Genomic DNA, 22,637 nt, shown 5'->3' on the forward strand with positions numbered 1-22,637 from the left:
ACACCAGCTTACCCATCAGGACGTTGGACATGGACTGCACTAGAATTGTGACAAAGAATTAGCTGCTTCAGATTACACTCACGTCAGTTTAAGCACACTCTCCACCTGCAGAACACAGCCACCACAGTGGAAGTGTAAAGGATCGGACGGTGGTATCCCGATCTGAGAGTCCGGGGCCAAGGACCGGACACCTGGAGGTGGCCTGCCCTAGGGACAGAGGTAGGTGTATGTGCGTGTGACACAGGATCCTGCTTTTTCCAGTTGTTGCTTGTGTTCTGAGCACTTACAGGCATGCTGCACTGGTACCAATATGTGAGTCAACAATTGCGAGCAGGTTCCTGGATATCCCTAGGCGTGTAAGCTGTTAATGCAAACATGCAATATATCTGAATTTTAAGAAGGCCTCGTGGCAGTATGATACAATATCAGTATAATGGCTGGGAGGGTTATGGGCCAAATGTCTACAACTTGGTTAGTCTGAGCCAAAGGGCCTGTTTCCACTGTTACTCTACGACTGAATTTGGAGTGCTTCCTACTTAAGAGAAAGACATATCATAAGAAAGAACTTTAAAACCTTTTCACAGTAACCTTAAACTACATGCACTTTGCCCATGTGATTCAGGGACTATTCAGCACATTGCCATCAAATCCTGTGTGGTTTCCTATTGAAACCATTCTCCAACTGATACCTTTCGGCTTATGAGACCGCTGGGTGCAACATCTCACGCAGACAGGGCGGAGGCCGGTACTACCACGGGAATACTGAAGTGTTGTCCACTGGCTCGACCCACACACGCTCAAAGGCGACAATGGCGATGTTATGGAAAACAAACTCAGAATCAAAGCAGTAACGGGTTGAAGGCTGAGAGCATTTGTGGAAGCAGGAATTAAAACACTGAGCAAGTTGCAGTATGACAAAAAAACTTCATCCTCTGCTGAGGAGTGAGATGGCTTCAGTGCATACTAACAGTAAATCCCCAAACACTAGCCTTCGGTAATATTATGCAATATTAGAGCAACATTTTGCCATGTAATACTGGGGAATTCTCCCTGGCTTATGATAGTAACAAGACTGCTGTAGAGTAGACTGCATTCTTGTGTTGGCTCAACAGGTTACCACACTGAAATAACAGACGTGAGGTACCACAGCACACACACGCAGAACACTGGGAGGAAACCCGAGCAGCCAGAGGAAGCTCATGGACACGGGGAGAACATACAAACTCCTAACAGGCAGTAGTGGGAATTGAACCCAGGTCACTTGTACTGTAAGGCGCTGTGCTAACCCCAATGCTGCAGTCTAATGCTCTACCACTGAGCTACAGCCCCTTTAAGGGTGGTTTCACCTACATCACCAGCAAGGCTTGAAAACGGCCTAGTCAATGCCACAAGCACAAGAGTCTTTTTCTGTAACGAGCATTAATTACAGTTTCCAACTATGGTGGCGTAGCACCAAGCAAACTGCTTTACAGTGCCAGCTAAAGACTGGGGTTTAATTCCTGCAACTACCTGTATGTTCTTCCCATGACCATGTGGGTTTCCTCCGTATGGTCCAATTTCCTCCCACATTCAAGAGACAAACAGGTTAGGGTTATCAAGTTACGGGCATGCTACATTGACGCCAGATGCATGGTAACACTTGCGGACTGCCCCAGCTCATTATCTGACCATGCTGATCGCTGACACAATGCATTTCACTGTGTGTTTGATGGACACACAGCAAGCAAAGCCAATATTAAATCTTGATCTCATGCATCTAACTGCTGTCAGTACAAATTTACCCCAAGACATTCAAAGCCACACCAGCTTTGGTGGGAAAGTCAGAGGTATTAATTACTGATTCCCAGCTACACACAACTTAAAGATCCTATGATGGATCATACCAGTGGGTGAGGAGTGACAGAAAACAGAAGGGATAAAGAGTTAATTTCCTTCCATGAAGGACATTAGACAAGGATGGAATTAAAGTTAAATTCCAACCAGTACGGCAAGATTTGATTTTTATCCAAGAATATTCCAAGCCTCTAAATTCAAGTCTGCTAAAAAAAAACAACAACAAAAACCAGAGATGCTGGAAAAAGGTAGAGTTTTGGAGTGGGACAGCACAAACAGACCCTTCAGCCCATCTAGTCCATGCTAGACCATTACTCTGCCTAGTCCCATCAACCTGCACCTGGACCATAGCCCTCTATACCACTCCCACCCATGTACCTATCCAAACTTCTCTTAAAGGTTGCAATTGAACCCACATCAACCTCTTCTACCGGCAGCTTGTTCCAAACTCACACACCCACCTGAGCAAAAAGACTCCCCCCATCGTGCTCCCCTGCTTTCACCTTTCACACTTAGCCTATGACCTGTAGTTTAGTCTCACCCAACCTCGCTGGCAAAAGCCTGCTTGCATTTGTCCATCCACAGCTCAACTTTGTGTACCTCAATCAAATCTCCCTTCATCTGAAACAAAAGAAATGCTGGAAATATTCAGGTCAGGGAGCACCTCTGAGAAGAGGAAAAGTTAAGCCTGATTTACACTTCTGCGTATGGGCTATGCCGTAGGCCTGATTTATACTTCCGCATAGCTCTACACTGTAGCAAGCGTGCGTTGTTGAGTCTGTGTCGCTCTGCATTCACCGCCAAAATTCTAGTTGGCGGTGGGGTCTCTATGCCACTGTGTTGAGTTTCTTCCTGAGAGACATGGATGAGGAAATGCATTTCAAATATTTTCGGATGTCAGCAGGTAGATTTGACAATTGGTTCATCGTCTCCAAACATTTATTTCGCATCAGCGTACAGACATGACAGAGAAAAGCAACCCAAAATGCGTAGGAGGAAATGCGATGCTACCAAGCGGACCAATCACAGTTGTTGCAGTCTGTGTCACCGCGACGCACGAGTTACTTTTTGGGGAGGTGCACGTCACCCTACGGCGTAGGGTACTCAATACCTACGGCGTACATTTGACGCAGAAGTATAAATCAGGCTTTACAACTCCTCACTTCAAAGGCCCTCTGCCAGAACTCTGTCTAAGCATTAGAAGTAACAAGGCCAGGAATCATATGAATTAGCCACAAGGTCACTGCACCCATACATTGAAGGTTATCTTTGTAAAGCCATCATTTACAATTCAAATTCCCATTTCCAGTTTAATATTTACTGTATTGACATTGCATCAGATTTACATTTCACAGAAGATAGTTTACTGGTTGCTAATTGCTCTAGGATGTCAAGACAGCTGTTGCATAAACCCAAGAATTCCTGCCCTCGAGAGGTTATTTGCACATTATCCAATCAGGTGCACAAACCATGAACAGGAGATTTTGCAATGCTGGAACACACACATCAGGAGGAATCAATCAGGTTTAATATCACTGCCTCGTGTCGTGAAAGTTGTCTTGTACCAAGAATACATAATACAAATTAAATTACAATAATATAATGTCAGATTAACTGTGCCATCAGATAATCAGGGCAGCTGCTTATTTGAGGCAACTCTTAAAGAACAAAAACTAATCGAGAAAATAGCTAGAATTCCCTTGATTTATTTGAGAACAATAAACCACTAAATTAGGAGGAAATTTGCTGAGAAGTTTTTAACTAGCATCAGTTGTGCACACTTCCATTGTCGTTAGCAACTACACTGCTTCCAGCAAAAAGTTTTTAAAATAGCACCAGTTTGTGTGTGTTTGCCTTCAAAAAGCAGCGATTTTTGTCACTGATACTTGGTGAGAAATAAGCAAGACAATTCAGAACCGCCTTGCCCATGCAGTTTCAAGCATCCAGACTTGGGAGATTCAGAAACTGCTGCGAGTACGAAAAAAATCTAACAATGTCACAACTTCAAGTTCAGAGCTACGAAGAATTTGAAGTTATCAACCATGTTGAATGTTACAATTAAAATCAATATTGAAGACTCAATCATCAACATTGTATGAAGGCAGTCCATTTTCTGAACCAGGTGCCTACGCAAAATTTGTTCAATTACAGTCAAAAGAATGTGACACAGATGAATTCCTTCATCAATAATTATTGGGAACTAATACAGTTTTATAGTACTGTAGTAGTATTGGTAGTGTTCTAATTTGTGCTGCATTTCAGTTAAATACATAGCTACTCAATTTATCTTTTTTACCTTTTAAACTATTTTCATGAAACTGGTTAATTGGGGCAATACATAGCTACTCAATTTATCTTTTTTACCTTTTAAACTATTTTCATGAAACTGGTTAATTGGGGCAACTGTTCAATTAAGCCATAATGTACTGGTCCCACTGTGCCCCAATTAACCAGAAGCCGCTGCATATAAAAAGGATTAAGTAGTGCAAAAAGAGCAAATAAAAAAAGTGAGGTAATGTAAATGACTCCATTGCCCATTCAGAGATCTGATGGCAGAGGCAAAGAAGCTATTCCAAAAACATTGACTGTCTTCAGGCTCCTGTACGTCCTCCTTGAGAAGGCATATCGAGTTATGGGGGACCCTCAACAATGGGCATCACCTTTTGAAGATACCCTCTAAGGTGGGGAGACTAGTGCTCATGGAACTGGCTGAGTTTGCAACTTACCACACCAGACAATAATGCAACCAATCAGAATGCTCTCCACAGAATATATAAAAAATTTACAATAGTCTTTGGTGACAAACTAAGTCTCGTCAAACTCCTAATGAAAATGTTGCCACTGTAGTGCCTTCTTTGCAATTACATCAACATGTTACATCCAGGATAAATCTTCAGAGATGCTGACATCCAGGAACTCAGCAGGAAGTTGGGCAGCATTTATAGAGGGGAATAAACAGACGGCATTTCGGGCCAAGCCCCATAATCAGGACTGGAAAGGAAGGGGGCAGAAGCCAGAAAAATACAGGGCAGGGGGAGTACAAGACGTCAGATGATACACAAGAACACATGAGGGGAAGGTACCAGAATAAAAATACGGGAAGGAAGGGAGTCGTCCTCTTCACCTGCCCATCACCCTCTGGTTCCCCTTTTCCTTTTCTTCCATAGTCCTCCATCCCATCCGAATAGATTCCTTCTTCAGTCCTTCAACCTCTTCCACCCATCACCTCCCAGCTGTTCATTTCATCCCCCCTCAACTGGTCTCACCTTATCAGCCTATGCTCCTTCCCCCTCCACCCCATCTTCTCATTCCAGGTTCTAGAAGGGCCGAGATGACTTGTTTCCGTGCTGTAATTGTTATATGGCTCTGCCTCCTTCCCAGTCCTGTTGAAGGGTCTTGGCCCAAAATGTTGACCGTTTATCCCACTCCAGTAATGCTGCTTGACCCGAGTTCCTCCAGCATTTGGCATGTGTTGCTCATGCTATCAGCCCAGCACAGAAAGAGCACTCACTCATTTAAATTGGTAGTGTTAACAAGCAAATGATCAAAAATTTGTGCACTAAAAGAAACAGGATATACAAGCAACATACATCAAAGTTGCTGGTGAACGCAGCAGGCCAAGCAGCATCTATAGGAAGAGGCGCAGTCGACGTTTCAGGCCGAGACCCTTCGTCAGGGTTGTCATTTGAAGAAAACTTGTCCTACACACAGTAAAGTCTGAGATACCATGGGCAAAAACTCATGCCTTCAAGTGCTCTACTACATTAGTCTGCCTTAATAGTAACATATTTATGCCTTATGCATTAGTATAAAATACATACACTTTTTTTTCCCAAGGTCCTGCTACCGTTTCTATAATCTCGAACTGTGTACACTAGTTTCAACCTCTTGTTCATCTCCATTTATTGGTATTAGTTTACTATCATCACATTTGCCAAAATATAGCGAAAACCTTGTTCTGCATACTGTGCATACAGATCATTACAGTGCACTGAGATGGAACAAGGTAAAAAATTAACTACGCAGAATAAAGTGCAACAGCTACAAAGTGTAGTGCAGGTAAATGATAAAGTGCAACAAGGTCGATTGTGAGGCTAAGACTCCATCTTTTCATACGAGAGTCTGATAACAGCAGCTTAGAAGCTGTTTTTGAGCTTGGTGTACATGCTTTCAGGGTTTCATGAGAGGGGAGAAGAGAATGCCAAGGATGGGCCCGGTCTTTGATTTTATGGCTGCTTTACTGAGACCAAGGGAAGTACGGACAAGAGTCCACAGAGGGGTGACATACCTGATGTTTGAGCTGTGTCCACAACTCTGCCGTTTCTTATGGTCAATGGCAAAGCAGTTGCCATACCAAGCCATTATATGTCCAGACAGAACACTTTCTATGTTGCATCAATAAAAAAATCAGTAAAGGTCAACTTGGACATGGATATTTTAGAGCGTGGTGACTCACTGCAAACTGTTCTCTTCATGAGTCGATTTGCACTCTATTCCGACCCACTTTATTCTTTCTCTTGTACTACCTCACAGCACTGATGTGAGAAGGTGATTTGCACAGATAGCAGACAAAACAGTTTTTCCACTGTACCTCAGTATATCAGACAATAATAAACCAAGTTAGCAAATACTGGTCATTCAGGTTTATTTATCACGTTCATGTTAGCACACACGTTTCCCCTTCATAGTCCAAAGATGTACTTGTTAGGTTAATTGGTCGTTGTAAGTTGTGCTGTGATCAGGCTAGGGTTAATTTGGGGGTTTCTGGGCAGATGACTCAAAGAGCCCATTTCATTTACTTATTTATTTGAGACAGCACTGAATAGGCCTTTCCAGACCTTTGGGTCACACTGCCCCGCAATCCCTGATTTAATCACAGGGCAATTAACAGTCACTTAACCTACCAAAAAGGTAGGTCTTTAAACTGTGGGAGGATACAGGAACGCCCGGAGGGAATGTACAAACTCCTTACGGACAGCGGCAGGCCACACTATAAAATTGTTGCTTGTGTTAGCAACAACACGCCGATGGACGTGCTGGGGTCAGCACGCAACTGTTGCCACACATCCTGGCACCAAAGCATACCCACAACACTCGGCAAATGAGAACACAAGCAACGAGACATTTCTCTCCCCCCCCCCACTTCTTTCCCGTTTTGACGAAGGACCTCGGACTCAAACTTTGACTGTTTCTTCACTTCCACAGACATACCCTGAGCTATTGAATTCCTCCAACATTCTGCGAGTTAGTCTGGACTTCCTGCATCTGAGGAATCTGTTAACAAAAAGCAAAACAAACCCCTCCAACCTCTTATGCGTCGATCTCCTACTTCTCCATTCACCAGCCACAGTAACCCCTGCACTCTAGAATCATAAGCTCACCATCATAACACTGGTCTTTTACTCTCCTCACACAGCCATTACCTCCCTCACCCCCAGATTTCACCTTACACACTAGGGGCAATTAAACCACCAGAAAATTGGCAAAACTCACAGGAAGAGCGAGCAAACTCCACCCCAACAGCAGCAGAAAGGCCTGAATCAGTGCCTCTGCGGCTGCTGCTGGACCTGTACTGCAGCTGGATTTTACACAAGTGGCCCATTGTTCATACCAAAATCTATATAATCCAGATGTACCTTGAAAGCATTCTAACTGGTCTGTCACGTCTGGCATGGAGGCACCAACGCACAGGATTGGGAAAAGCGGAACAGGGTTGTAAACTCAGCCAGCTCCATCGTGGGGATCTTCAAAATAAGATGCCTTGCCACCCAGACCATGCCCTCTCACCACGACCATCAGCAAGGAGGTACAGGAGCCTGAAGACACACACCCAACATTTTAGGAACAGCTTCTTCCCTCCACCGTCACACTTCGGAACAGTGCACGACCACCGCACCAATTCGCTTTTTAAAAAGATTCTTTAGAGCAACATTGTACACTGCTCCAAAATTACTTCCACCAAACATGTCAGCGATAACAGGCCAGATTCAGAATTATTTTAGTTATCGAAAGCTAGCATGAGAAAGTGGGTAAGGACCCACAAGCATATTTCGGAGCGATGCAGACAATATACCAAAGAATAAGAATTAATTACACTCTTTTCTCGTTTAGTTTGTATCGCACTGAGTTCCAGGTAACTATGGAAACTGTCCGTCTGGCGAGTGACATAATGGCATCACGACTGAACTAAGAAGTTCCACGGTGTGCAACGTAGATTAAAACTGAACCCTTCCTCAGTAACTCCTGAAAATGTAAAGTTATGAACAATTTTGCTTTATGATGCAACAAACTTCACCACAGGCAGTACATTTGGCTCTTTAAAATAAACTTCCCGACGACTATCGAAAGCAAAATGATGATGCTCGCGTCACCAGAGGCTTCAGTCAGATGCAAGGCGAGGAGGTGCCCAAGGAAAAATCCCCTCTGCTCAAACAACGCAAACCTTCATGAACCAACTTCAGAACAGAGAGAAAGCAGCACTCACAGGAAGCATGTCCTTACATAACCCGGCTAACGAACTCGCGCAGTCTCAGGGGGAGTGAGAGAGGAGGGGGGCAGCAAAGTGGGGGGGAGTGAGAGGGGAGGGGGGCAGCAAAGGGGGGGAGTGAGAGGGGAGGGGGGCAGCAAAGGGGGGGAGTGAGAGGGGAGGGGGGCAGCAAAGGGGGGGAGTGAGAGGGGAGGGGGGCAGCAAAGCGGGGAGTGAGAGGGGAGGGGGGGCAGCAAAGCGGGGAGTGAGAGGGGCAGCAAAGCGGGGAGTGAGAGGGGCAGCAAAGCGGGGAGTGAGAGGGGCAGCAAAGCGGGGAGTGAGAGGGGAGGGGGGCAGCAAAGCGGGGAGTGAGAGGGGAGGGGGCAGCAAAGCGGGGAGTGAGAGGGGAGGGGGCAGCAAAGCGGGGAGTGAGAGGGGAGGGGGCAGCAAAGCGGGGAGTGAGAGGGGAGGGGGCAGCAAAGCGGGGAGTGAGAGGGGAGGGGGCAGCAAAGCGGGGAGTGAGAGGGGAGGGGGCAGCAAAGCGGGGAGTGAGAGGGGAGGGGGCAGCAAAGCGGGGAGTGAGAGGGGAGGGGGGCAGCAAAGCGGGGAGTGAGAGGGGAGGGGGGCAGCAAAGCGGGGAGTGAGAGGGGAGGGGGGCAGCAAAGCGGGGAGTGAGAGGGGAGGGGGGCAGCAAAGCGGGGAGTGAGAGGGGAGGGGGGCAGCAAAGCGGGGAGTGAGAGGGGAGGGGGGCAGCAAAGCGGGGAGTGAGAGGGGAGGGGGGCAGCAAAGCGGGGAGTGAGAGGGGAGGGGGGCAGCAAAGCGGGGAGTGAGAGGGGAGGGGGGCAGCAAAGCGGGGAGTGAGAGGGGAGGGGGGCAGCAAAGCGGGGAGTGAGAGGGGAGGGGGGCAGCAAAGCGGGGAGTGAGAGGGGAGGGGGGCAGCAAAGCGGGGAGTGAGAGGGGAGGGGGGCAGCAAAGCGGGGAGTGAGAGGGGAGGGGGGCAGCAAAGCGGGGAGTGAGAGGGGAGGGGGGCAGCAAAGCGGGGAGTGAGAGGGGAGGGGGGCAGCAAAGCGGGGAGTGAGAGGGGAGGGGGGCAGCAAAGCGGGGAGTGAGAGGGGAGGGGGGCAGCAAAGCGGGGAGTGAGAGGGGAGGGGGGCAGCAAAGCGGGGAGTGAGAGGGGAGGGGGGCAGCAAAGCGGGGAGTGAGAGGGGAGGGGGGCAGCAAAGCGGGGAGTGAGAGGGGAGGGGGGCAGCAAAGCGGGGAGTGAGAGGGGAGGGGGGCAGCAAAGCGGGGAGTGAGAGGGGAGGGGGGCAGCAAAGCGGGGAGTGAGAGGGGAGGGGGGCAGCAAAGCGGGGAGTGAGAGGGGAGGGGGGCAGCAAAGCGGGGAGTGAGAGGGGAGGGGGGCAGCAAAGCGGGGAGTGAGAGGGGAGGGGGCAGCAAAGCGGGGAGTGAGAGGGGAGGGGGCAGCAAAGCGGGGAGTGAGAGGGGAGGGGGGCAGCAAAGCGGGGAGTGAGAGGGGAGGGGGAGGGAGGAAAGAAAGCTTGGATTGATTGAAATCTCAAACGACAGATCAGACCACTGCTTGATACCAATGAAAAGTGAGAGCCAACAAGCGGGAGCGAGAGGAAAAAAATCAGCCTACATAACAAAAGGAAAAGCCAACATTGATCGACGGCCGCCCGCATGCCAGTAAAACAGTAATGACATTCCGTGACACACTGAATCAACCCCAACAATCTGTAGCCACCTGCAATGGTGGTTGTGTCATGATTCGCTTTTCATCATCACTTTTAACATCGTTAATAAAAATTAATCGATGCTAGATTATTTTAAACCGTTGGGAATTATTTTAAAAATTGCAGTTGATCAGACAGGGTAACATTCTACTAAATACAAACAGAGCCTTAATACAATAAAACGGCTGCCTTCTCCCAGGGCAGACTCACATTGGGATGGTACTGCGGGCCTCTCGTCTTTGTAAGGCATCCATATTTTCTGCATCGGGTTCCTTGTTAACTCTCTCGGCATGGTGCCGCCTGAAGCTGCAGTTCAATCAAGGGCAAGAGGGGCGGGTGTTCTGTTGGGAGGAGTGCAAGGTGCCTATAGGAAGAGTGGGGTCCAGACGGCTGTCAAACGTGGCACGGCTCTCCTCTGCCTTCCAATGGGATCCGCAATGCTGCAAACGCAGGTTTAACACCCCCTGTAATGTACTCAACTCAGGAACCGGCTCCCTACCTCGTGAAAGTGACTCAGCGCCGGCCCGACGGCTCTTTTAAATACTTCCTTCCCCGTCGACGTCACTCCCCACGCATCATCGCCTCCATCCCACCAATGGCAGCTCGGTATGCAAATAGACAGCACGTGAAACACCGCCGATCTCTTCGTGGATTGGTCCGTGACTTTGATACATGAGCTCGTGTTACAGGTCTCCGCAGCCATGGGGTTGATTGAGGTCGGAAGGGAGGATCCTCTTCGGCAATATAGTGTACTTGCTTTGGTTGTAAATTAAAAAGTGGAACAATAACTACAAATTAAATCAAATATTGTCAGAGAAGTTCTTATTTCAGAGAAATTAAATAATTGAGAGGGGTATGGTGGGCTATGGTTGAGGTGCAGGTCGATAGGAGCAGGCAGAATAATTCGGCACGGACTAGATGGGTTGAATTGTCTGTTTCTGTGATTTAGCTTTCTCTGTCTCTATGAAAGCATAAGGGGGAAGAGAAGAACAAATACACACGCATATTTATAACTGCAGAAAAATATTCTCTAAAATTAAGGTATGTTTAGTCTTTGCACTAACAGTACAATAGAAGTTATTTTAAGATATCTTACTAATTACAGCAACTTCTTGCAAAACGGCCGCTGCTTTTGCGGACTATATTAAATATTCCTTTAGGCAATAACGGAGCAGGATTGGATCTGAAAATAGTTACAAAAATTGATTGCTAAGGTTGTAATTTTTATTTTCTTTTGTTCTCAAAACAAAATCTTATTTCCCTTGCACTGAAGTTTAAACCTTGCTCTCGTTAGCATAAACTATACATTGACAATAGGGACAAAAAGGAAAGCTATTCTTGCCCGTAAGATTTCTTAAAGTATTTCAATTTATGTAAACCAATGTAAATGTTTTGAGCGATTTCATTTCACGTTAGCATTATAATCTTGTCAGCACATTTAAAACGATTATATTTCTTGTAGACTATAATCATGTTCCCATATTTTTATCCAGTTTTAATACCGGTCTGACATTTTACTAATAATCTTTAACAGAAAATAAACAATTTTTTAGGTTTTTTTGCGGTTAAAGCTGATTTTTTTTCCTTTGTGTTCTGCGATGAAGCACTAATTCAGTCGTCTAGACTATTGTATGGAAAAAAAGACCGCCGAAATAGAGACATGGTAAGGCAGGGGGGGCTAGAGAGAAACCCCCGATCACGTCTCTCACGTACAGGGCATCACACAAAGCCCCTACCGAGAAAACAAACTCGCTCAACCACTCATTCGTCACACTAGCATCCTTTCAAAGAAAATATTTCCTACGACGGGAACTCCGCTCAAGTACTCGCTACGCCAAACAACTATATTTGTCTTAAATCCGGTTATTTCTCTAAATGCGTCGGAACGATAAGAGCGCCGTGCTTTCAAAAAAATTGACTTGAGACAGAATGAACTCGCGCCCTTCACTAAATCCGCTTGGAAATGTCAAATGGTAAAACATTACAATTATAAACCGCTTTGCGCTCATTAGGTATCTACTTTTAGCTGCCCTAACTGTGCTAATCTTCCTGAAACTCTCGATAGCGACTAAATATGCGCTACCTGTGATTAAAATGTTACCTGACCTATTATAGAGTTGCAATATTTTCTTCACAAAACTCAATCTATCATCAAAATCCGTTGCGATCAATAGGGATACATAAATTAATCCACGATTCCTGCTCGTTTAATCGCATTGATATGATAGCAATTGGCATTTCCGCGCCGCAGCCTTACTTAGCAGCAATAGTTTTGTCCGAATACGCCTCGCTATCTACAATGGAAATAGCAAGTGGCAACTCATTAAGCAACTAAAGTAAAAGATAAGATGCTCAAGAACTGGGATCTGCTAATGACTGCATTTTATCTAATCTATCTGTCAGGTACTCAAACAGTAACTAATGAAGCATCTGAATTTCGAGACGAGAGATATTGTGAGACAAGAGATTCTGAAGATGCTGATAGTCAAAGTAAATTTATTATCAAAGTAAGATCACGTCACTATATACTGTACAACCTTGAGATTTGTTTTCTTGCGGGCAGTCACAGGAAAATACATAATAGATTTTATCGAAAAACAAAGCCAAACAACCAATCTGCAAATATAAAATGAACAAATAAATAAATAATACCAAGAACGTGAATTGTAGAGTTCTTGAAAGTGGGCACTGGGTTTGGAATCAGTTCAGTGTTGAGGTGAGTGAAGTACTATGCTGGCTCAGGAGCCCAATGGTTGTAGTGTAATAACTGTTCCTGGACCTTGTGGTGTGGGTCCTGAGACTCCTGTACCTCCTCTCTGATGGCAGCAGCAAGACCTAGATGGTGGTGGAGGGGGGGAGGTGGTCCGTAATCCAGAGCAATACACACACAATGCCAGAAGAACTCAGTAGGTCAGGTGACATCTACGCAGGGAGGCAAATAGTCTTCTGCCCTCTTCCTTTCCAGCCCTGATGAAGACTCTCAGCCCGAAATATCAACTGTCCACTTCCCTCCATAGACACTGCCTGATCTGCTGAGGTTTCTGTGGGCTGCTCGAGATTCGGGGTTCCCAACCTTTTACATGCCACAGACCCCTCCCATTAACCGAGGGGGTTCGTGGAGATACTGTATCCCCTGATCTAGAGATATACTGCTTCATATCTCTTCTTGCTACTACCATTGGATAGAAGGTAGAGTCCCACACCACCAGGTTCAGGAACAGCTAGTCCCCCACAATCATCAGACTCATGAACCAGCATAGATAACTTCACCCACCCTAACTCTAAACTGATTCTACAACCTACAGATTCACTTTCAAGGACTCTTTACAACTCATGTTCTCAAATTTTTTTTCCATATTTGCACAGTTTGCACATTGGATATTTGTCAGTCTTTGTGACATATAGTTTTCCAGAAATTCTATTTCATTTCTTTATTTTCTTATAAATACCTGCAAGAAAGCAAATCTCAGGGTAGTATAAGGTGACATATATGTACTTTGATAATATATCTTCTTGGACCTTGAGTTTGAATTTGATTTCCCCAACCAAAGCATGAAATTTGGGGCACTTAATGAACGAACCTGGCTCATTAAGAAGATTTCATTGATAAGAGTCTAAATCATCTGACAGGAGAAGTCACTTCCCTGTGCCAATAATTAAGACCTGCTTATTACCAAGCAGCTAGCAGCTGGTTACAAACATTATTTTCATTCCTATGCTCTCTTGTTACTGAGAAAAGTAGTCCACAGTCTCGTCACTCTCAACATACCTGCATAATAACATTGAAAGGGATACCACATCTGTTCATTTGCATTGCTGGTGTAAAGGCTGATTTATATTTGTGCACATGGGCTACGCCGTAGGCATGATTTATACTTTTGTGTAGCCCTATGCCATAGCGCACATGCATAGTTGTGCCTGCGTCGCTCTGCAATTCACCGCCAAAACGCTAGTTGGTGGTGGGGTCTCTATGCCACTGTGTTGAGTTTCTTCGTGAGAGACATGGACAAGGAAATGCACTTCAAATATTTTCGGATGTCGTCAGGTAGATTTGACGATTTGGTTCATAGTCTCCAACCATTTATTTCGCATCAGTGTACAGATATGGCAGAGAAAAGCAACCGGAAATGTGTAGGAGGAAATGCGATGCTACCAAGCGGATCAATCATAGTTGTTGCGGTCTGCGTCGCCGCGACGCATGAGTTACATTTTTGGGGAGGTGCATGTCGCCCTACAGCGTAGGGTACGTGGTACCTACGGCGAACATTTGACGCACAAGTATAAATCAGCCTTAAGACTCCAAAGTTAACTCCTAACTCAAGGTTATTCCCTCTTCCCAGAGGACGGTCCTCTCAATTTTCATGGGGGAGGGGGAGAATGCGGACAAGATTAATGCCCACGGATTCCAATACACCATGCATATTGCCTGAACAATAGGCCTGCCTTGCTCTTGCACCTTCCAAAGACTCCAAATCACTGCAATAGGAATCCAGCCTACCTAGTCCTAGGTAGTAACGTTCCACTCCTGTCTGACCCAGTCTACATCTACCACCACTCTCCCTTGAATGCTCGTCCCAACACTCCTCACAAACCACTCCCCACCTCAACTCCCTGTGGGAATTCCAGCATCAAATTCTCACTGCTCTTTGGGGAGTCAGGAGATTTTCTTTTAAGATTCAAGTTTACTTATTATGAGTACACTGAAACATACCGTGAAATGTATCGTTTGCATTAACAGCTAACACGGCTGTTTTGTTAAGTGCTATTGGCGGAGGAGCATACAGTTTGCTTAGAAGTTTGACTGCAGCAGTCAAAACAGCCAAAATGAGCTTTGTTGATATCATGAGTGCAGGAATATTTAGAACTGAACCCAAACGCTTTAGAGTTTCATTAGTGGAATCAAAAGGAAGGGGAGTCTATATCAGCTTAAAAATTTTAAATTTACTATGCTGTGGATGTCTAGATAGTAGTTGTATTATATAGTACACTGGGTATATAGTTGAGATATGTTCTATATTGAGGTGGATTTTATAGCTGAGCAGGGTGGAGTGTGTATATTTAACATTACAGTAATAATTGAGTAATATGGTAAATATATAGTTTGATTAAGCATTCTATGTTGTTTACATAATGTATTACGTGTTATACAGTATGTAAAAGACGTGGAGTTTAAAAGAAAACACTCCCCACCTTCGAGGACATCTTCAACGGGCAGTGCCTCAAGAATGCAACATTCATCATTAAGGACTCTCACCATCAAGCACACACCCTCTTCTCATTACTACAATCAGGGAGGAGTTTCAGGAGCCTGAAGACCCACAAGCAACGATTCAAGACAGCTTCTTCCCTGTGCCATCAGATTCTTGAATGGCCCCATGAACCCGTGAACACTACCTCACTACTCCTCTTTTACATTATTTATTTATTTTAATTTTTTTATTGTAACATAGTGTTTTTATGTATTGCTACCGCAAAAAAAAACTTTATGGCATATGTCAGTGATTCTGATCCAAACCCTCAGATTTCTAAGATCAGCACTGTCAATCTGCGCTGCACCCAGTAGCTGCTGAACCATCTGAAACCTCAAGGTATCCTTCTTCACTCTCCCCAGTCAGAGAGTGAGATTTGGGATGCTGAATTGACTAATTTTTTGAACTATCATTCGGAGGATCTTGAATAAGGACAGCATTGCACAGAGGCTCTCAAGGAATTAGTCACTTCTTTGTAACAACAATTTTGACAATTTGTAATGAAGCACTTTATTATTTTAATTCATATCCTCTTCTTTTAGTGAAACAAGATGCTCAATACTCTCCCACTGCTACCTTCTGCCCACCAACATTCTTTACTCGGTTTCCATGCTCCACTTTCCTCTCCCAACTACTCTGAACAGTCCACAAACCCATGAACACTACCTTGCTCTTTTGCATTATTTATTTATTTCTGATTTTAACTTTTTATGTATTCCACTGTACTGCATCTGCAAAAGAACAAACTTCACGCCATATGTCAGTGATGACAAACCTGAGTCTCATTCTGATTCAGTCTGCTCTGGGTGCAATTCCAGACTCACGAGTCTTGACTGGTTCATCAGTTAAGGACATAGAGTTCAGATCAGGAACAGGCATAAAAAAAACGATTGGAACTTTAACTTTCCTACAGTCACAGAGTGATTTGGCATTATATCGTCCAATCACTTGACCATGCTGTCACTGTATTCTTACATTACCGCACTGAATTCCACCTCACTTCACAGGGCATGGGACCTGGAAATTACTGATTTACAGCAATCCTGAATTTCCCTAAACCTGGCATTGACCTCTGCTCCACCAGCAGAGAATTTCAGAACTCACTCTTTCACATATACAAAGCATTTTGTACATCTATATTAATATAAGTCAATTAATACAGTATGTCTGTGGTAAGCTCAACGTTCAAAGTAAATTTAGTTTTAAAGTACGTATGTGTCACCACATACGACCCTGAGATTCATTTTCTTGTGGGCATTCACAGTAGATACAAAGAAATACAACAGAATCAATGAAGAACTACAAAGACTGGCTAACAACTAATGTGCAAATACAAAAGAAAACAAATAATAATATTAATAAATAAATAACACTGAGACCATGAGTTCTAGAGTCCTTGAAGGTGGGTCCATAGGTGTGGAATCAGTTTAGTGTTGAGCTGGTTGCAAGGTAATAACTGTTCCTGAAACCGGAGGCGTGGGGCCTAAGGCTTCCATACCTCCTTCCCGTTGACAGCAGCACAGCGAGAAGGGAGCATGATGGGGGTGGGGGTCTGTGATGATGGATGCTGCTTTCTTGTGGCAGCACTCCTTGTAGATATGCTCAGTGGTGAGCTTTACCTGTGAAGGACTGGCCTTTACCCACTGCTTAGTTGCATGATATTAACTGAAATCAATGATTACGCTCTGTCTATGGTAATCTCAATTTGTCTTTGATTTTAATTATTTTTCTGAATCTTACTTTGAACAACGGCATGCTTATGATTCTGTAATTTATTTCATATAAATGTATTACTTCCAGAGAATTTGCAAGAGCAGTGTAAAGTCTGCAAGACTCACAGGGGGTCAGTGTGGACATGGTGGAGGATTACAAATACCTGGGGATACGAATTGACAATAAACTGGACTGGTCTAAGAACACTGAGGCTGTCTACCAGAAGGGTCAGAGCTGTCCCTATTTCCTGAGGAGACTGAAGTCCTTTAACATCTGCCGGACGAAGCTGAGGATGTTCTACGAGTCTGTGGTGGCCAGTGTTATCATGTTTCCTGTTGTGTGCTGGGGCGGCAGGCTGAGGGTAGCAGACACCAACAGAATCAACAAACTCATTCGTAAGGCCAGTGATGTTGTGGGGATGGAACTGGACTCTCTCACGGTGGTGTCTGAAAAGAGGATGCTGTCTAAGTTGCAAGCCATCTTGGTCAATATCTCCCATCCACTGCATAATGTACTGGGTGGGCACAGGAGTACATTCAGCCAGAGACTCATTCCACCGAGATGCAACACAGAGCGTCATAGGAAGTCATTCCTGCCTGTGGCCATCAAACTTTACAACTCCTCCCTTGGAGGGTCAGACACCCTGAGCCGACAGGCTGGTCCTGGACTTATTTCCTGGCATAATTTACATATTACTATTTAACTATTTATGATTCTATTACTATTCATTATTTATGGTGAAACTGTAACGAAAACTAATTTCCCCCGGGATCAATAAAGTATGACTATGACTAAATTCTAGAGAACAAGGAAGACATTTTCAATATCAATAATTTAGCAACAAGACAACTTCACAGGTTCATGTAACACTTCTGTTTACTTTGATATGTTTATGAGCTTTAATTATTATCCGAGATTCTGTTTTTTCCCCAAACAATTTCTTTTAAAAGTATCCTTTAAAAGTTTTGGCAAATCAGTATGGTTTACTAAAAAAAAACTCACATGTATCTGATTGTAAAGATGATAAACGTTTGCTTTATTTGTTACATGCTTGTCAAATCAAATCAGATGAGTGAAGATATGCTGGAGGCAGCCTGCAAGTGATGCCTTGCTTCCTGCACCAGCACAGTATGCCCACAACTTACTGACCCTAACCTATACGTCTCTGGAATGTGGGGGAGAACCAGAGCACTCGGGGGAAACACATGTGGCCACAGGGAGAACGTACAAACTCCTTACAGACAGCGTGGGAATTTAATGCCAGTCAGAGATTGCTGGTGCTGTCAAGCAATTGCGCTAACTGCTACACTACTGAACCGTATCGGAATGTGCCGATTGATCGTGCAGTGAATCGGCTGGGCCTGCTATGCGTGGAGGGCTCTCTCTCTTTATGCGTTGAAGCACCTTCAATAACTCCAAAAGACCGAAGAAGGGTAAATACTGAAAGGCTTTTATTCGCTGTACAATACGACTTCCATGGTGAGTGTCTGCCCCTGGACTGAGGGGGAGGGGCAAGGCGAAATCACCTTTATTCAGGGCTCTGTGTGAGGAGCCACAGGGGCAGTCAGCAGAGGGGCGTGTCCAGACCATTAACCCGGTTACAACATATATATGGTTTACCACATGCGTAGGCTTTCAAGTGCCTGTTTTTGCCTCGGCAGGCACGGTTTGTAGCTCTCGCACTGTAAGTTGCCCAGTGTGGACAATGACCAAGAATATTCTGTAAGAACGTTTAATCATAACACTTTGTTATCCATCCTTGCTCCGTGCATACACAACAACTACTGTGGCACCTTTTAATTATCCCAATAATTATCTCTCCTGCAAGAGTCAACCTTTACTGGGACACTGGGATAACTTAACATTAGAAGGTGCATAAATCGGGTCATTAAGAGGTAGAAAGGTAATAAGCCACAGCCTCCTCTACCGCAGCAATGACGCCACACTCAGGTTGGAGGAGCAACACCTTATGTTTCGTCTGGGTGGCCTCCAACCTGATGGCATGAACATCGATTTCTCAAACTTCCGGTAAGGCCCCCCCCCCCAATTCCCTCTCACACTTCATCACTTCATCTCCTTACCTGCCCATCATCTCCCTCTGGTGCTCCTCTGCCCTCCCTTTCTTCCATGGCCTTCTGTCCTCTCCTACCAGACTCCGCATTCTCCAGCCCTTTATCTCTTTCACCAATCGACTTCCCAGCTCTTTACTTCACCCCCACTCCCGTTTCACCTATCACCTATCACCTCGTATTCCTTCCTCCTCCCCTCCCCTCACCTTCTTACTCTGGCTTCTCATCTTTTTTCTCCAGTCCTGATGAAGGATTTTAGCCCAAAACATCACCCGTTTACTTTTCTCTACGGATGCTGCCTGACCTGCTGAGTTCCTCCAGCATTTTCTGTGTGTTGCTTGGGTTTCCTGCATCTGCCGATTTTCTCTTGTTTATGAAAGGTAGGGCCTATTTATTTTTCCTATCTATGGTTTCGTCTAGTCATACATTCCCAAAAACTCTTTGACTGTTCCCAGAGCGACTCCAGTATCTAATGTGGAAACTTGCGGATTTAAATCCAATTCTGGATGCACAGCTAATTCAAAGCAAGATGGCAGCTCATGGCGAGTCTGAGGTCACCTGAGTCAAAATATACCATTGTTTCCTCTTGCAGAAACCTAGGTTCACGCACCAGAAACTTTGCCTTGATCAACAAGTCAAATAGGGCAATAGTTACTGTACCTCCTGTACCTGATAAAGTTACCATTCAGCGATTGTTCATGGTCTTCTGCTGCTGTAGCCCAACCACTTCAAGATTCAATGTGTTGTGCACACAGAGATGCTCTCTGGCACACCACTGTTGCGATGCGTGGTTATTTGAGTTACCACTGCATTCCTGTCAGCTTGAACCAGAATAGCCATTCTCCTCTGACCTCTTTCATTAACAAGGCATTTTTGACCACAGAACTGCCACTCACTGGATTTTTTTTTGTTCCTCGCACCATTCTATGTCAACTCTAGAGACTGTTGTGAGTGACAATCCCAGTCGCTGAGATACTCAAACCACCCCTTCTGGTATCAGCAATCATTCCACAGTCAAAGTCACTTAAATCACATTTCTTCCCCATTGTTTTGTTTGGCCTGAACAACAACTCAACCTCTTGACCATGTCTGCATGCTTTCATGCACTGAGTTGCTGCCACACGACTGGCTGATTAGACACTTGCATTAATGAGGTGTACAGGTGCACCTAATAAAGTGACCACGGGTATCTCGGCCCCGGTCTATCATTAATGAGATGGGCCGAAGGGCATCTTTCCATGCTAAATTAGTCTAATACTCTGCTCTGGGCCAACTAGTGAGCCATAGCATGCAAAGGTGGCCGATTTCTTTCCCCAACGAATACTGTACTGGATTTCTTATAACAATTTAATCGCCTCACTTTTACTATTTCTAGTTATATTGGGATGAACAGGGAAATGATGGGAATGTAATATTCATCATGCAATGCCAATAAACTGATGTTATGAATCTCCTGGAGCTACAAGGGTGTGTCACCGTTGTGTGAATGTGTGTGTGTGTGTGTGTGCACAATTGCACGTTCTAGTCTCTGAAAGGCAGTATTGACTTAAAGTGGATGATGGGATTCATCTGGGTTTCATTAACGCTGCTCTACACGGCTCAAACAAGGAGAACAAATATTGAAACTGAGGGAAATCAATGGCAAATGGTTTGCTATGCCTGGTTAGCTTGGACGGCTGATCCAGGAGCAGATCTGAATCCCACCGTAGCAAATGGGGAAATTAACTAAACAGTGAAATGCTAATCACAAAACTATCATGGGTCTGTCGATGGTCAGTAACTTTAAACTCCTTGGCAATATTATTTCACAGGAACAGTTCTGGAAGCAGCATGTAAATGCCAGCACAGAGAAGGGAGAGCAGCACCTCTGCATATACTCAGCATGCCATCTAAAGCTCAGACAAACATCTACAGAGTATATCCTGACTGGGGGCATCGCAGCCTGGCATAGAAACACCATTGCCGATGAATAGAAAAAACGATAAAATGTAGTGGATACAGCCCAGTCCATCCCAGGAAAATCCATCCCCACCACTGAGCACGTCTACAAGGAGTGCTGACACAAGAAAGCAGCATCCATCATCAAGGACCCCCACCCTCCAGGCTATGCTCTTTTCTCACAAACAACAGGAATTCTGCAGATGCTGGAAATTCAAGCAACACACATCAAAGTTGCTGGTGAACGCAGCAGGCCAGGCAGCATCTCTAGGAAGAGGTGCAGTCGACATTTCAGGCCGAAACCGTCCTGATGAAGGGTCTCGGCCTGAAACGTTGACTGCACCTCTTCCTAGAGATGCTGCCTGGCCTGCTGCGTTCACCAGCAACTTTGATGTGTGTTGCTATGCTCTTTTCTCAATGCTACCATCAGGAAGGAGGTACAGGAGCCCTAGATCCCACACTACCAGGTTCACAAACAGTCAGGCTCCTGAACTGGCGTGGATAACTTCACTCACCTCAACTCTGAACTGATTCCACAACCTATCGACTCACTTTCAAGCACTCTGCAACTTGTGTTCTCAATATTTATTTATTTTTATTTTCGTATTTGCACAGTTTGCTTTCTTTTGCACATTGGTTGTTTATCTGTCTCTGTTTGTGAGCTGATTTTCATTGATTCTATTGTACTTCTCTGTTCTACTGTGAATGCCCTCAATAACATGAATTTCAGGGTGGTATATGGTGACATGTTGATATTTTGAAAATAAATTTACTTTGCACTTTGATCATCAAATTCATGAGAGCTTTTCACAGGATGTCCTTACCCGATCTGGCCTCTGATGACTCCAGACTCAGCAATATGCCAGTCCTCGGCTGTGTCCGGGTAATTAAGGATGCACAATAAATGCTTGCATGCCCAGTAATGTATACTAGATCTTGTATACCAGAGATCTCATTGAAACTCATCAGATATTAAAAGGCCAAGATGGAGCAGACGTGGAGATGATGTTTCCTGTAGTGGAAGTGCTTGGACCAGAGGGCCCAGCCTCAGAATAAATGGATGTCCCTTTAGAAGAGGAAGGTAGTGAATTGGTGGCATTCATTGCCACAGATGGTTGTGGATACCAAGTCATCGGGTACGTTTAAAGCAAAGTTTGATAGGTCCTTGATTAGTAAGGGCATTTACTATCACGGGGGGGGGAAGGCAGGAGAACGGGGCTGAGGAGGATGATATATCAACCTTGATCGAATGGCGGAGCAGATCTGATGGGCTGAATGGCCTGATTCTGCTCTGTGGTCTTATACATCCTATGAATGAATACATTTTTGAAAACAAGATTCCCTGCTCCTTTGTTATTTTGGTCAACAGTCTGGCTGGCCTACGTTTGAGCTACGGGTTCAACGATTTATCACAGGGCATGAAATAAAAGAGCGAGCAGGGACAGCATTGAGTTTGAGATGGCCTCTGTGAAGTGGACTGTTGTGCTCTGAATGTCCTTCGATTCTCATTGAGTCACAGAGTAGTGTGATCACACAAGTCGAATATGATGTTCTCCTGAGGAGTTGCCGTCAATGGAGAACGCATGTGCGTGAGTTTGTTTAACGTGGGGAGGCTGATGCATGGGTACCCACAGCA

At 45.0% G+C, this 22,637-nt stretch overlaps 1 protein-coding gene across 7 annotated transcripts in view; it reads right to left on the reverse strand.

Annotated features, from left to right (window-relative positions):
* Positions 1 to 22,637, reverse strand: part of pfkfb3 (6-phosphofructo-2-kinase/fructose-2,6-biphosphatase 3) — a 103,885-nt gene that overhangs the window by 40,938 nt on the left and 40,310 nt on the right. For 5 of the 7 annotated variants that reach the window (XM_063072743.1, XM_063072744.1, XM_063072747.1 and 2 more), the window contains exon 1: positions 10,243 to 10,552. The exons of the other annotated variants lie outside the window; for them this stretch is intronic. In XM_063072743.1, the coding sequence (XP_062928813.1) occupies positions 10,243 to 10,324 (82 nt within the window). In that variant the 5' untranslated portion in view covers positions 10,325 to 10,552. Of the gene's footprint in view, positions 1 to 10,242; positions 10,553 to 22,637 lie in introns of those variants that run through there. 7 annotated transcript variants of the gene reach the window in all.

This window comes from Mobula hypostoma, chromosome 20, assembly GCF_963921235.1.
Source record: "Mobula hypostoma chromosome 20, sMobHyp1.1, whole genome shotgun sequence".
In the NCBI taxonomy this organism is placed as follows: domain Eukaryota; kingdom Metazoa; phylum Chordata; class Chondrichthyes; order Myliobatiformes; family Myliobatidae; genus Mobula; species Mobula hypostoma.